The sequence below is a fragment of the Montipora capricornis genome, chromosome 3 (assembly GCF_036669925.1).
Source record: "Montipora capricornis isolate CH-2021 chromosome 3, ASM3666992v2, whole genome shotgun sequence".
NCBI classification, from domain to species: domain Eukaryota; kingdom Metazoa; phylum Cnidaria; class Anthozoa; order Scleractinia; family Acroporidae; genus Montipora; species Montipora capricornis.
The window spans coordinates 1007858-1022857 of record NC_090885.1 but is presented as its reverse complement, the minus strand read 5'-3'; the positions used below and the strand labels follow the sequence as shown (position 1 = coordinate 1022857).

Here is a 15000-nt window from a genome sequence, read left to right as displayed (position 1 = left end):
AAGAAAGGGCAACGACAATTCAGTGACATGATTCAACCTCAGACAATCTCCGAAAGGGTTAATCAGTGAAGACTTCATGGCAAAAATAGAGACCTTCTTCAAAACGTAAAGGGAGTTCTACGAACGTTTGGAACAAAGGGTGGCCATGGCCTGGCCGAACAGCTACATTTAGCGAATGGGCGGGAAGATTCAAAAGATCCGAAAAGCAAAAGACTGCCGCAGGAGTTTTCGGTAAGTCGTCATCTTACTTACAAACCTGATTTAAGTTTAAATGGCTTAAAATTTTAAAGTTTTGTTCCCTTGTTCCCTGCCCAATTTACTTTCAAACTTGTATCCAGGTTTTTGCTCCCTAAAAATTAATTGTTTATGTCGCCTTGTTCCTAAGACATTTTGTCATTTTTCCTCTCTTCCCCAGTTCAAAATAGCCATCTTCCCTCGTTTCCCAAAACGCCAAGGAGGGCCTCAGCACAGTCATTACTTTTGCAGACCTACTCCCTTAGTAATTTCACTTTATATTGTATTAAGGCCATTTAAGGCAATAACAATAATAACGAATAGGGAATTACATGTAATATGTGGATCTCTGTATAACCAGCCCCTTATTTGCCACTTGCAGATGCCTTGTTCTTCAAACGATGCCACTACAAGAGCACAATAGTGGCCGGTTATTCTGTAGTTACTCCCTTGTCACATGTATAACTACATGTACCTTCACTGGTTTCTCATGCACGAGGAGCCAGAGCAAGCTAAATTTTGGACTGGGCGCTTAATAAGATTACTCCTTTGACACTAGATTTCACTGAAAGGTCGGTTACACTTCAGAAGAAACCGCCTGGGAGATTATCTCGCTTTGGTCTCCCATTAATTGTCAATACCTCCGTCAATCCCACCCAAATAAAGTATCTTGATGACAAATCTTATTTCCATCAATTTGACCAAAATATAAATTATCTAATTTCTTTGATTGTCCAAGATAAGGCAGTTCTGTGGACTTGATCACTAGGTTATTGTTCCAGATGTGCTGCAACAGTATTTGCACAAATTTCGACTTCCCGACTGGGTTCTTTTGAGGCCAGAATCCCAGATGAAGGGTGGCAGACAATGATGATAAATCTGACAAAATGAAGTGGAACAGGAGTAAGTACACAAAGCTTGTAGTTATTTTAATTGACATTCTTGTGTATTTGGGAGGTGAGCGGGAGGAGCTGGGTTTTTGAGGTCTATGCACAATCACAATCCTTTCAGGTGAAACCTGGAATTACTTCTTAGTGATCTAAGTGCACAGAAAAAGCAAGTTAAAGCATGGCCTAAAAGTTGATGTGAAAGAGTATACAAAATTATATTTACAGCTATGCTATTAATAATTAATTGCGTAGCATATACCTGAGGTATACAATCCTTCACACCCTTTTACTTTGTAACCTCTTTGGTAGCATATATAATAATTTGTGAAGCATAATTTAGCTTGTTATGTGGAGCCAAGCTAATAAGCAAAAGATCATTAGGATAATTTGTCATTTGTTTTGTTTGTTAGTTTGTAAATTTTTACTAAACCGATTGACTCCTGGGAGTTTACTCTGTGTAATGCCAGACGATTTTCTGATCATTTTGTACTTTGCAACCACCTCATAGTCCCTACATTGTCATGGTGGGGTTGCTTGTGCGCCTCAATGCCCCGGAGCTAGCCCAATGAGAAATTCAGCATAGGAAAGTGCTGTTTGTTGTTTTTGAGTAGAGGTCAGACTGAAACAGACTACATATATGTAATAGACAGAATACAGCCTTAGGCTGCTAGCTGGATACCAGACCTGAAGTACATTGATCAGTTTCAATGTAATCTTTAAAAGTATCTATAATATTAAATTATTATTGCAAAACAGATTGCATTTTAAACAATTTCTTGTATGTGATAGTCTGTTTTTGACTTTTGTTATCAAAAGGCACAATCAGTCTCGTTTTAATCATTTTTATTTTACCCTAACAAGTTCTGTCTCTTTCGGATAGTCAGTCCATTTTTTACTGTTGTTATCTGAAGGCAGAATCAATTTTGTAATTTATAATTATTAAATTTACTAATGAGTTCTGTCACTCATGGGAAGTCAGTCCAGTTTGGACTGGTGATATCTTAAGGCAGAACAAATTTTCAAAAAATTATAATGATTTTCTTCAAATGAGTTGTGTAACTCTTGGGTAGTCAGTCCAGTTTTGGTCTGTTGTTATCTGAAGGCATAACCAATTTTGTAATAATTATAATTATTTTGTACTAATGAGTTCTGTCTCTCTTGGGTAGTCAGTCCAGTTTGGACTGTTGTTATCTGAAGGCAGAACCAATTTTGTAATAATTATAATTATTTTGTGCTAATGAGTTCTGTCTCTGTTGGGTAGTCAGTCCAGTTTTGGACTGTTGTTATCTGAAGGCGGAACCAATTTTGTAATAACTATTATTTTGTACTAATGAGTTCTGTCTCTCTTGGGTAGTCAGTCCAGTTTGGACTGTTGTTATCTGAAGGCAGAACCAATTTTGTAATAATTATAATTTTCTAATGATTTCTGTCTCTCTTGGTTAGTCAGTCCAGTTTGGACTGTTGATATCTGAATGCAGAAACAATATTGAAATAATTATCAGTATTTTGTTCTAATGAGTTCTGTCTCTCATGGTTAGTCAGTCCAGTGTTTGACTGTTGATATCTGAAGGCAGAACCAATTTTGTAATAATTATAATTTTCTAATGAGTTCTGTCTCTCTTGGGTAGTCAGTCCAGTTTGGACTGTTGTTATCTGAAGGCAGAACCAATTTTGTAATAATTATAATTATTTTGTGCTAATGAGTTCTGTCTCTCTTGGGTAGTCAGTCCAGTTTGGACTGTTGTTATCTGAAGGCAGAACCAATTTTGTAATAATTATTATTTTGTACTAATGAGTTCTGTCTCTCTTGGGTAGTCAGTCCAGTTTGGACTGTTGTTATCTGAAGGCAGAACCAATTTTGTAATAATTATAATTATTTTGTGCTAATGAGTTCTGTCTCTCTTGGGTAGTCAGTCCAGTTTTGGACTGTTGTTATCTGAAGGCAGAACCAATTTTGTAATAACTATTATTTTGTACTAATGAGTTCTGTCTCTCTTGGGTAGTCAGTCCAGTTTTGGACTGTTGTTATCTGAAGGCAGAACCAATTTTGTAATAATTATAATTATTTTGTGCTAATGAGTTCTGTCTCTCTTGGGTAGTCAGTCCATTTTTGGACTGTTGTTATCTGAAGGCAGAACCAATTTTGTAATAATTATAATTATTTTGTTCTAATGAGTTCTGTCTCTCTTGGGTAGTCAGTCCAGTTTGGACTGTTGTTATCTGAAGGCAGAACCAATTTTGTAATAATTATAATTTTCTAATGAGTTCTGTCTCTCTTGGGTAGTCAGTCCAGTTTGGACTGTTGTTATCTGAACGCAGAACCAATTTTGTAATAATTATAATTATTTTGTGCTAATGAGTTCTGTCTCTCTTGGGTAGTCAGTCCAGTTTTGGACTGTTGTTATCTGAAGGCAGAACCAATTTTGTAATAATTATAATTTTCTAATGAGTTCTGTCTCTCTTGGGTAGTCAGTCCAGTTTGGTCTATTGTTATCTGAAGGCCGAACCAATTTTTTAATAATTATAATTATTTTGTTCTAATGAGTTCTGTCTCTCTTGGGTAGTCAGTCCAGTTTGGACTGTTGTTATCTGAAGGCAGAACCAATTTTGTAATAATTATAATTTCTAATGAGTTCTGTCTCTCTTGGGTAGTCAGTCCAGTTTGGACTGTTGTTATCTGAAGGCAGAACCAATTTTGTAATAATTATAATTATTTTGTGCTAATGAGTTCTGTCTCTGTTGGGTAGTCAGTCCAGTTTTGGACTGTTGTTATCTGAAGGCGGAACCAATTTTGTAATAACTATTATTTTGTACTAATGAGTTCTGTCTCTCTTGGGTAGTCAGTCCAGTTTTGGACTGTTGTTATCTGAAGGCAGAACCAATTTTGTAATAATTATTATTTTGTACTAATGAGTTCTGTCTCTCTTGGGTAGTCAGTCCAGTTTGGACTGTTGTTATCTGAAGGCAGAACCAATTTTGTAATAATTATAATTTTCTAATGAGTTCTGTCTCTCTTGGGTAGTCAGTCCAGTTTGGACTGTTGTGATCTGAAGTCCGAACCACTTTACTAAAAAAACATAAATAAAACTAATGAGATCTGTCTCTCTTGGGTAGTCAGTCCAGGTTGGAGGGTGGTTATCTGAAGGCAGAACCAATTTTGTAATAATTATAATTTTCTAATGAGTTCTGTCTCTCTTGGGTAGTCAGTCCAGTTTGGACTGTTGTTATCTGAACGCAGAACCAATTTTTTAATAATTATAATTATTTTGTGCTAATGAGTTCTGTCTCTCTTGGGTAGTCAGTCCAGTTTTGGACTGTTGTTATCTGAAGGCGGAACCAATTTTGTAATAACTATTATTTTGTACTAATGAGTTCTGTCTCTCTTGGGTAGTCAGTCCAGTTTTGGACTGTTGTTATCTGAAGGCAGAACCAATTTTGTAATAATTATTATTTTGTACTAATGAGTTCTGTCTCTCTTGGGTAGTCAGTCCAGTTTGGACTGTTGTTATCTGAAGGCAGAACCAATTTTGTAATAATTATAATTATTTTGTGCTAATGAGTTCTGTCTCTCTTGGGTAGTCAGTCCAGTTTTGGACTGTTGTTATCTGAAGGCGGAACCAATTTTGTAATAACTATTATTTTGTACTAATGAGTTCTGTCTCTCTTGGGTAGTCAGTCCAGTTTTGGACTGTTGTTATCTGAAGGCAGAACCAATTTTGTAATTTATAATTATTTTGTGCTAATGAGTTCTGTCTCTGTTGGGTAGTCAGTCCAGTTTGGACTGTTGTTATCTGAAGGCAGAACCAATTTTGTAATAATTATTATTTTGCGCTAACGAGTTCTGTCTCTCTTGGGTAGTCAGTCCAGTTTGGACTGTTGTTATCTGAAGGCAGAACCAATTTTGTAATAATTATTATTTTGCGCTAACGAGTTCTGTCTCTCTTGGGTAGTCAGTCCAGTTTTGGACTGTAGTTATCTGAAGGCAGAACCAATTTTGTACATACAAAGCATATGTAAATTGAAAATAACTGAACTCAAAAAGCGAGTTATGCATATTTGCCACAGTGTTGCAGAATTGTGCGAGCAAGAATTACATGTACTCTAAAATCCTTGCGAGAATTGCTGCACGCCACACGAGCTACACGGGGCAAAGTCTCTGGAAAACATTCCCTGAATGACGTTTTGTGGATTTATGTTTCTCCGTTGTGACTTAAAAAGGTGTAAAAAAAGTTACTAAATATGTCAGAAGCGGACTCTGATGCGATATCTGCGACACCTAAACTTGCGAAATGAGTTCTTGAGCTACACTTAATGATTAGCTAAGGGTGATTTCAAATCACCGTAAGCTCATTTGCATTTTTTTTTGTCGGCCTAAGCTCGTCATGGTAAGATACAAGTTTCTTGCAATAATTCCTTTAGCTCTTAGCTTCATTATTCAGTTTCACCTACACAGGAACATTGCTCATGAATGGCAAAGTGATTTGTTACAACATTCTTCGAAAATGATATTATGAAATTATATAAATTGATTGATTGACTGGTGTGACTCTTTTCCAGGGCCTTCATGTACTTCAACCACAAGATGCAGTGCTGAAGGAAATTGAGCATTGAAATTTAATTGGAGGGAATTTCCTGAGATGCAAGAAACAGACAGTGCTGATTGCAAATTGTGATACAATTGTGAATAATAATTGATGTCTTTGTGTCAAAACTTGGGAGGGTAGAGGTTTCATTGCCATTTTGGATATACCTTGTGAACATTATTAGGTCAAACTGTTTTAGCTGGGTCAAGTAAATTTGTTCCAGACATCAGGTAATTATGGAAGAGTCGAATGCTCTCACATTGAACTGGGTGAATACAAGGGAGAAATATTCACTGCAACAATCAGTGACTTCTCTGTTCATATACTGTAAGTTTTTTGACAAAAATCAAGAAAGGTTTCACTGTCCCTTGGGTCTGAGGAAATTGTCAGTCATCGTTCAATGGCAAATAGATCAAACACAAGTGATATCTTTCTAATAAACACATCTGCATGTGGCAACAATGATTTAAAGATAATTAGTCATAGCATACTAATTTGTAGTATTTTTCATCTGAACTGGCGGGTGGCACACCTCATACAGTTGGATGTAACTTGTAAATTCGGTCTAACTATGCAGTTAATTTGTCATAGTATACCAATTTGTATTTTTCATCTGAACTGGCGGGTGGCACACCTCATACAGTTGGATGTAACTTGTAAATTCGGTCTAACCATACAGTTCATTTGTCATAGTATACTAATTTGTAGTATTTTTCATCGGAACTGGCAGGTGGCGCACCTCATACAGTTCCATGTACACTGTAACTTGTAAATTCGGTCTAACCATGCAGTTAATTTGTCATAGTATACTAATTTGTAGTATTTTTCATCGGAACTGGCGGGTGGCGCACCTCATACAGTTCGATGTAACTTGTAAATTCGATCTAACCATGCAGTTAATTTGTCATAGTATACTAATTTGTAGTATTTTTCATCTGAACTGGCGGGTGGCACACCTCATACAGTTCGATGTAACTTGTAAATTCGGTCTAACCATACAGTTCATTTGTCATAGTATACTAATTTGTAGTATTTTTCATCGGAACTGGCGGGTGGCGCACCTCATACAGTTCGATGTAACTTGTAAATTCGGTCTAACCATGCAGTTAATTTGTCATAGTATACTAATTTGTAGTATTTTTCATCGGAACTGGCGGGTGGCGCACCTCATACAGTTCGATGGAACTTGTAAATTCGGTCTAACCATGCAGTTGTAGTATTTTTCATCGCAACTGGCGGGTGGCGCACCTCATACAGTTCGATGTAACTTGTACATTCGGTCTAACCATGCAGTTCATTTGTCATAGTATACTAATTTGTAGTATTTTTCATCAGAACTGGCGGGTGGCGCACCTCATACAGTTCGATGTAACTTGTAAATTCGGTCTAACCATGCAGTTAATTTGTCATAGTATACTAATTTCTAGTATTTTTCATCTGAACTGGCGGGTGGCACACCTCATACAGTTGGATGTAACTTGTAAATTCGGTCTAACCATACAGTTCATTTGTCATAGTATACTAATTTGTAGTATTTTTCATCGGAACTGGCGGGTGGCGCACCTCATACAGTTCGATGTAACTTGTAAATTCGGTCTAACCATGCAGTTAATTTGTCATAGTATACTAATTTGTAGTATTTTTCATCGGAACTGGCGGGTGGCGCACCTCATACAGTTCGATGTAACTTGTAAATTCGGTCTAACCATGCAGTTGTAGTATTTTTCATCGGAACTGGCGGGTGGCGCACCTCATATAGTTCGATGTAACTTGTACATTCGATCTAACCATGCAGTTAATTTTTCATAGTACACCTGTATACTAATTTGTAGTATTTTTCATCTGAACTGGCGGGTGGCACACCTCATACAGTTCGATGTAACTTGTAAATTTGGTCTAACCATACAGTTCATTTGTCATAGTATACTAATTTGTAATATTTTTCATCGGAACTGGCGGGTGGCGCACCTCATACACTTCGATGTAACTTGTAAATTCGGTCTAACCATGCAGTTAATTTGTCATAGTATACTAATTTGTAGTATTTTTCATCGGAACTGGCGGGTGGCGCACCTCATACAGTTCGATGTAACTTGTAAATTCGGTCTAACCATGCAGTTGTAGTATTTTTCATCGGAACTGGCGGGTGGCGCACCTCATACAGTTCGATGTAACTTGTAAATTCTGTCTAACCATGCAGTTCATTTGTCATAGTATAGTAATTTGTAGTATTTTTCATCGGAACTGGCGGGTGGCGCACTTCATACAGTTCGATGTAACTTGTAAATTCGGTCTAACCATGCAGTTGTAGTATTCTTCATCGCAACTGGCGGGTGGCGCACTTCATACAGTTCGATGTAACTTGTACATTCGGTCTAACCATGCAGTTCATTTGTCATGGTATACTAATTTGTAGTATTTTTTTTATGAGAACTGGCGGGTGGCGCACCTCATACAGTTCGATGTAACTTGTAAATTCGGTCTAACCATGCAGTTAATTTGTCATAGTATACTAATTTGTAGTATTTTTCATCGCAACTGGCGGGTGGCACACCTCATACAGTTTGATGTAACTTGAAAAGTAGGTGTACCCATGCAGGTAATCCATGTGGTTAATTTGTTTTAGTATGCTAGTATTACCCAACTGAACTGGCAGGTGAACTGTTAACCCGGAGGTAAGCCGCACCCTGACTTTACCAGCTGAAATTTACGGAAAAAAGTTTTTTGACAGAAAACAAAAGAAATTTAAAGTCTAGTCTGTAGAAGTTAAATTCATCCACTGTTCATCAAACGTTAACTCAGTATTCACTAATATTGAAACGGAAAATACTTTAATGTAATTTTAGCACTTTAATGTAATGAACATCGTTTTTACCAACTTGGACATATGATTGATCTTTTTCTGGTATTTGTTGACAGGAATTTCTTAAACACAGTTTTGCCATAGATTTTTTTACATTACAACAAGAATATGAGCGGAACGTTTGTAGCTTAGTACACGCAACTAGGCATAAAATTGGATGCAAAGATGGAAAACTGGCCACCAGAGGCAGCCTTTTTCAGATCTTCCCACAGATAAGCCGCGCCCATTTCTAACAACTATATTTGGAATTGGGGTAACATAAGCCAGATTTTTATACATGTACTTAATAATAATGATATCACTTGCATATATTTTATTCCTTATTTTGATGAATTTTTATGGGTTATCAAATAGTGTTGAGTGAAATTAGGGAATAATTTCACACACGCTTTGTCCAAAATCAAATAATTTCATAAGCCTTAAGGCAAGAAAAATTATTTGATTTTGGACAAAACACAAGTGGAATTATTCCCAAGTTTCACGAGTATACATTGTACCATTTCATCAGCTATAAATCATGGTTGACAAATCGCAATCGTAGGACGTGGGTTTTTTCGAAAGTAGACACCATTTTGGCACGGTAGAAAAAGTTGCCATGGTAACTGATGTTATTAATTGAATTATTTTTTGAACTTATTGCAAGAATTTTATTGTACACTTAGATTCTATTGAAAGTAATATAAACAAATGATTATTTTAGATTTGAAATAAAAATTTATGCATTCACAAACTCTAGAACTTGTTCTTTTTTCTACGTAAAATCGACTAACCTTTCATCCATTTCACTTTTTATTAACATTTCCTGGCTTACGTCAGGTTTTAAATGCTATTATTTACAGAGATATTGTAAACATTTTGCTGAGATTTTGTGCACTAAAACACCAACATTTTAAAAACATTTCACATACTTTACCCCTCCAGTTTTACAGACATTTTATTGACATTTCCTGCCTTCTGTCAGGTTTTAAATACTTAATTTACAGAGATATTGTCAACATTTTGCTGAGATTTTGTGCACTAAAACACCAACATTTTAAAAACATTTCACATACTTTTCCCCTCCAGTTTTTTGAGGGTTTTTGTAGACATTTTACAAACATTTCATGCATTCTTCTCACTCACTTTTTACAGAGATAACACTGACATTTTATATGGATGGATTTACAGAGATTTTTTCTCGTGTAAATTTTACAGAGAAAGTAAAGAGATTTTACAGACATTTTGTACTTATCGCATAAAATCTCTGTAAATTTTTCCTTCAATTTACATAGATTTTATTGAGATTTTGTACACATTTTATGTCATCGTAAGGACGAAAATGTGTTAAATTTTACAGACTTTTTATGGAGTTACAAAATCTCTGTAAGTGTGCAAATTTACAGAGATTGTAATTTACAAAGAAAATGTGGACATTTAACAGAGATTTTACCAACTTTTTTGAAGTCTGTAAATGGTTCAAGTTTTCCAGTGACTCGTTGTTGATATATTACGTAAAGCATTTTCGTGTCAAAATGAGGTTAGCGTTATTGTGTTGTACAGTGCTAACTTAATCAAATATAAATATACATTCTGTCTCGTGAGTTTGTTATTCTCGTTAACCAGCAATGGAAAGTCATTGCAACGCGAATGGCGTTTTAGTGCATCTTATTTTGTTTGTTTCAATATTTTCTGCCTTTGTGAATTATAATATCATGTTGTGTATTGAATTTTCGAGCTTAAGGTTGAAACGTGATACGGGAGGATATTTTTAGTATAACTCTGTAAGTTGTTTATGCGCTGAACAAAATTATTTAGGTAGTGTAAAATTAAGCGAACGTTGCCGGGTTTTCAATGCATGACGTTTACCGCGCGCGACTTCCGAATAAAACGCTTAACTGTTGTTGATGTGTGTTCTAGCTCAAAATAAAATGCATGCTGCGAGTGTTGAAAAAGGCAACCAGAGGACAAATTCCCTTGCGGCAGATTAGTTAATTAAATTTCACACGTTTGTGTAATTTGGAGATATAATTAAATATGGCGTCTGTAGCAACGATGGCTTCCAACAGTGAACCAAAAAGTATCCTATGCGGGTCCTCATGGGTTTCATGAAAACAAACAGGTCTGTTGGAAGCGTGCTTTTGTTTCAACAAAATGAGCCACAAAATCAGCAAAAAATTGTGACGCCGGTGAATAATAAAGTAGCTGCTATTTCCAAAATGATGGAATTACCTGGTGATAAATAACCTCGTCTTGGAGAGTAAATTTTTGACTTTGCAGAAACAATGGTGGGCGATTGTGATCTTTGTTTTGAATTCGCTCATTTATTGTCAAACTTTATAACACTTGACAGAAAAAGAAACTTACGAAAACCCGGTATCTTGCGTCCCGATACGGGAATCCCGAACCATCGAGTTTGGATTCGAGTTCGAGTTCGAGTTCGAGTTCGAGTTCGAGTTGGACTTCGAGTTAGGGTTCGAGTTGGACTTCGAGTTGGACTTCGAGTTGGACTTCGAGTTGGGGCTCGAGTTGGACTTCGAGTTGGACTTCGAGTTAGGGTTCGAGTTGGAGTTCGAGTTAAAGTTGACTATAAAAATAAACCCCCCAAAAGAAATGGAGGGGTAGGGTAGGGTAGGTCCCGCAAAACCAGAGCCCGCCGAGATACTTACACTTTTCGAAGGACCGCTTGTGCTTATGGGAGGGCACAAACCAACGATAGTATGACAAGGAATGTTTTTCCTTGAAATGTAAATGCTAAGCATGATCCATGATGCTAACCAGCGATCTCTCATGAAGAGAAAGGATTTGAATCAAAGCAGTGTTCATTTTCTTTTAAGAAAGTGCAAGTGGCATGACGCGTGACGCGTGACACTAACACACACGTGCGCTCACACTTCAAACCGACTGAGACATTACAATATACGCACTATTCCTCCTGCCACCCACCAGGGGTCAGTAAAGGATTTATCAAGACCACTCAGGACAAACTCCTCAAAAAACGACCTTTGAGGAAAACATTCGCAATTTCAGAGTCCGTTTGCGTATGAGAGGCTATCCCAGGGATCTGGTTGATCATATCCTCTCCGAAGTGAAATTTATAGAAAGAGAGTCGCCTTTACAACAGAGACAAAAGACGCGAGATAAGCCACTGCCCTTTGTAACGCAATATCACCCATCAGTGCCTCATCTTAAGAAAATATTAATGGGAAAATGGCATTGGATAGAGAACCAACCCTTACTCAGGGAAATATACAAGGAGCCCCCTTTCATCTCCTACAGAAAGGGAAAATCCTTAAAAGATATACTTGTGAGAGCAAAACTCTAAGGGTCAAGGTACAACACCATCACGAGAAGCGGGAATTGTGTTTGGTCTGTCAACATCCTTTTCATCTCGAGATCTAATCTGACTGTGAGAAGACAGCTCGTTTTAAATGTCAATCGTAGTTCACTTTCGTTGCGTTTTTACTTTGCAAGTGCCTATGATTGTCTTGTAGAGCGAAATGAAATGTAGAGAGGTAATTAAAATTATTTTTAATTCTGAATAATATGAAATCGTCTATTAGTAAAGATATGGGCCACGACCCCAAATATGGACAATTTGTTATTATTCATTCGCAGTGACAAGAGGTACCACACATTGTTGAAGACCTATATCCCTGCTCTATATTTTAATGTGTCAGCAATTTTATTACTTAAACCACATGAAAAAAAAAAAAATGAAAAATCCCAATATTGCCCCGAATTCCTGTTCTTCGCCCAGCTTGTACATCTCTTTGCTTATTAACATTAATAATAAATAATAATTATACATTATTATCAATTATATACTTGCGTTTTAATTATTAACTCGAAGCGCAACTCGAAGTCCAACTCGAAGTCCAACTCGAAGTCCAACTCGAAGTCCAACTCGAACTCGAATCCAAACTCGATGATACCTTACTCCATCTTGCCATCATTTGACACAGATGCTTCACTGTTTGGTTAGTAAACATGCCGCGGTAACCTACTAGTAATCACGGCGCCCGCTGAATTCCGGCGATGTCACTTTCGATTTTGCGATTTATTTGTGCAGCCAAAACTTACAATAACAAAATTGAACGTAGCAAAAATCTCCCAAAATGTTTGTCGCTGATCGTAACTGTTTATATTCTATATTGGCGGTTCAAAATTAATGTTGTTTTCATGTCGTATATATGTTATTCTCGAGCGACCGTCCTGGAAACTTCCTTTTTCTCTTTCTGAAAACTGTGTATCAATATTTATTTATTTTTGAATCAATATTTGTTTTTGCATAAAGCAAGCTAACAAAATCTGTACCTTGCTAAGTTCGCATTTGTTAGCGTTAATAGTATTTTCGGTCCAATGCTTCTGTTTTACGAAGGCGTATATGTTTTTGGTCATCCATCCAGACACTAATCCTGCCGGAGAGGGGGTAACTTTAGTAAACTTTAGTATTACAAAGCTGTCAGATGCTGAGAGGGCACGCTTAAACTTGTGGTGGAAAGAAGTTTATCAACATGTCAGCCCAGAAGCCAATGTTTCTCACTTCCCATTTATTTTCTTCAATCTTTCTGGGTTCAGTACTTTGCTAGTAACCACATGTCTTCTCAGGCTATTTACCCAACGCTTCTACCATGGCAATACAATGATAGACAATACCAAAACAATATCGTGCACTGTTAAAGCTACGTATTACGCAAGGACAGATTTTTTTCGTCGTACGAACGTGTGAGAACCTGTGAGCCAAAGGGCCTCTGCTGGTATGACTTCTGGGTGACCCCTTCAATGGTCTTAATGACCCCCCAACTTGAAAAAATTGTCTGGAACGGCGCATGTACCACAGGCAACCCAGTGTACCCTCAGGGAGGGTCTAGTTTCCGTTTATTTTCCTTTGAAGAATCGAACTCTTTGATGATTTGTTCTCCGTCTCCCATCAACTTTGTGGCGTATAGACGATGCCCTCGACGCTTCTGCTTCTTTTTTGAGGCCATATTATGATTTCGCTCAAAGACTTCAAATCCGGCTCGTCAGGACCATGTAAAACGTTATTGGCTGAATCCTTCTGAGTTAGAAGGCTTAAGCTTGATATTCAGTAAGGCTCTAAATCTCGCGACTCGTGGTTCTCTCAATAAAAGCTATCCGTAATCAAGGTTACACTCAAGGTTCCGGTATGTAAAAAACTAAAGTGTCAGTATTTCTTTTCCACAAACCACGTCCGGTGTAACAAGAACAGATAATCACTAAATTAGGGTAAATAAACGAATCCGCGGTGTGCGGTTTCACGAGGGTTCATTTTCCTAGGCTATTTCCGTTAATTGTTCTATTATTTCAATTCAGTTCAGTTCAATGTAGGCTCGATTTCTTCACATGTGATATCGGTTTTTAGCGTAAAACTTACCTTGGAATTCACTAGTTAGGCAATTAATTTTTTGATAGAAGAAAGCAAAGAAAATGATTTAATTATTAAAGCAGCAACAGGAAACATCAAAACGCGGACAATTCGAAACCTTTTATTTTCACTAACCCTACACGCAGTAAGAATAAATAACCAGGGAGCTCCGCTTTTAGGCTTGGCTAAATTTATATATTAATTTGATAATGACATGGAGTCTTCGAAACGTCGCACAAGTTTTTTGTAAAGTAATTATTCTTAAATGTTTCCCAAACCTTGTGTCATTCGACATTCTAATACTATCCTCGATTTTTGCACGACTTGCACAAAAACCTTCAAGAAAGTATTTTCAACTGCTAATCACTATTGACTCTGCAGCTTCACTTGAGTGTACTTACCGTTGGACACAGTGTCGTTATAACTAATGACTGTGTAAGTAGCTGTGATAGACACCCAGCTCCAATAATAATAATAAGAGCTCCAAGAAGTGGCTGAACGAACCACCATTCTTAGGCTCTGACCTTCGTGCGAGTAAAATGTTACGATGCCACCAGATAAGAGACGACCACACATTCTTATACTCGGTTTTCCATCTGCGTAGGTTCCATTTTGAATTTCCAAGTAACCAAGAATGCATGACCCGTCCCACCATGAAATGTCCATGTATTGAATCACTAACTTGACTTTTTCTCCTTTCTTCGCTGCGATCTGCCAGCTGTAATGTGGATGGCATTCATGGTAATAATCGTAATATGAATTATAAAATGAGATGATTCCATTCGTTTCATTCAAAAGACGTTGGTTCGAAAGCTCTGAAAAACCAAATAAAATAAACTATTACCTTTGAACAAAGGAAATAATCTCAGATGCATGTAACAAGCAACTTAAAGCAGCTGTCAATCCCCCCAAAATGGATTGTAAACACCTATACCTTCCCTCAAGCTTCTGAGGAGAGCGACGTCGAAGACAGCGCGGGTGAAGCGGGCGGGCGAAGTCGAAGGGGAGCCCTCGGAAATCTAGTTCAGGTCAACCTAATCAGTCTATTCACAGGCGGCCCAGGCT

The 15000-nt window shown here is 37.3% G+C and overlaps 1 protein-coding gene across 1 annotated transcript in view; it reads right to left on the bottom strand.

The window, feature by feature from the left end:
• LOC138041857 (uncharacterized) overlaps positions 1-15000 on the bottom strand; it is a 133483-nt gene that overhangs the window by 51455 nt on the left and 67028 nt on the right. Inside the window, exon 8 of the mRNA XM_068887537.1 lies at positions 14337-14750. Within this exon, the coding sequence (XP_068743638.1) occupies positions 14337-14750 (414 nt within the window). The remainder of the gene's footprint in view (positions 1-14336; positions 14751-15000) is intronic.